This window comes from Toxoplasma gondii (assembly GCF_000006565.2).
Source record: "Toxoplasma gondii ME49 unplaced genomic scaffold asmbl.923, whole genome shotgun sequence".
Classification (NCBI taxonomy): domain Eukaryota; phylum Apicomplexa; class Conoidasida; order Eucoccidiorida; family Sarcocystidae; genus Toxoplasma; species Toxoplasma gondii.
In genome coordinates this window covers 1-1437 of record NW_017383494.1, presented here as the reverse complement: position 1 = coordinate 1437, position 1437 = coordinate 1, and the positions used below count along the sequence as shown (strand labels likewise).

The following is a 1437-nucleotide window of genomic DNA, read 5'->3' as shown; positions in this document are numbered from 1 at the left end:
CACTGGTAGGGGAGGTCCTCCTCCCCTTCCATCTGACCTTAATCTATCAGGTCATCAGGACTGGCTGCATTGTCTTCCTCTGTGGCCTGGTAAGTCTGGCCCTCACAGTCACTGCCAGTTTTAAGGGTCAATTTGGTTAGTCTGTCCCTTAGGGTCCAATTCATCCTCTCTACCTGACCTTAACTTTGTGGACAATATGCACAATGAAGTTTCCAGTTTATTTCCAGTGTATTTATTAGTGCCTGGGTTACCTGAGAGATGAAGGCCCAGCCATTGTCTGACCCTATGAGAGAGGGCAATCCATTCCTGTTTCTGATGTCTTCCAGTATCTTCTTGGCCATTACAATGGCAGTTTCCTCTTTAGTAGGAAAAGCTTCTACCCATCCTGAGAAGGTATCTATAAAGACTAGCAAATACTTATCACCATACATTCCTGGATTTATTTCAGTATAATCTATTCCTCAATTGGCCCCTGGACACTGGCCTCTTACCCTAGTCCTGGTGAGTCCTTGATTTGAGCAGCGGCATTAACAAACAGCCTGGCATACAGGACAATGGGAGGTGATCTTATCAACCGTCTGGCCCAGGTAGAAGATCTTCTATTTGGCCTCCCTTAATTCTTTGGTTTTCTTTAGGCCCAGGTGGGTGTTCTGGTTAATCTTAGGGATAAAATGTTGAGCAAAGTCTTTAGGGAGGATGATCCAATCGTCAGCAGTGTGGAGCCAGCTGTCCTTTTGGCAGGCACCTTGGCATTTGGTCAGATGTTTCTTGTCTTCCTTGACAAATTGGGATGAGGCAGGGAGTCTGGGCAGCACCATGGTTACCAAGTCTTGGGAGAGGTTCAATGCAGTTTCCCTGGCTACCTGATCAGGTTTCCTTGAACTATTGGTGAATTTCCCTTCTGATGACCCAGACAGTGGATAATAGCAAATTTGAGAGGAGGCCATAGACCTAAGAGGGTTAAGATCTCTTCTCTGTTTTTGACAGTTTTACTCTCTGCTGTAAATGGTCCCATACACATGTGCTATAGCAAAGACATATCTACTGTCTACATAAGTGTACCCTTTAGCCCACTTTTAAGGCTTTGGTTAGAGCAGTAAGTTCAGCTTTCTGGGCTGAGTTTCCTGGAGGCAACGCTTCCACCCATACTTTTCCATTAGGGTCCACAGTGGCTACCCCTGCATACCTGGTGCCATCCTGGACAAAGCTGCTCTGGTCAGTGAAGAGGACTTAGGATGTCAGTCAGATGTGGTCAGAGATTTTTGACATGTTATACCATGATGGAGCTAAAATGTAACATTCTGGAAAACCTTTTCCATACCCCAGCTTAGCTCACTTGGGTCTCAATCCTAGAGTGTTCTAGCTGCCTCTGAGAGAAACAGAACCCCGTTCTCCATTGGGAAGTGGAGTTCCAAGACCTCAGCCAGAATCTAGGCC

General features: G+C 46.1%; 1 protein-coding gene across 1 annotated transcript; it reads right to left on the bottom strand.

The window, feature by feature from the left end:
- Positions 1-599: 599 nt before the first annotated feature.
- Positions 600-947, bottom strand: TGME49_322900 (hypothetical protein; the record flags this gene model as incomplete). Its single annotated transcript, XM_018783051.1, has 1 exon — positions 600-947. The coding sequence occupies one exon, from the start codon at positions 945-947 to the stop codon at positions 600-602; it is 348 nt and encodes a 115-aa protein (XP_018634728.1).
- Positions 948-1437: the final 490 nt, after the last annotated feature.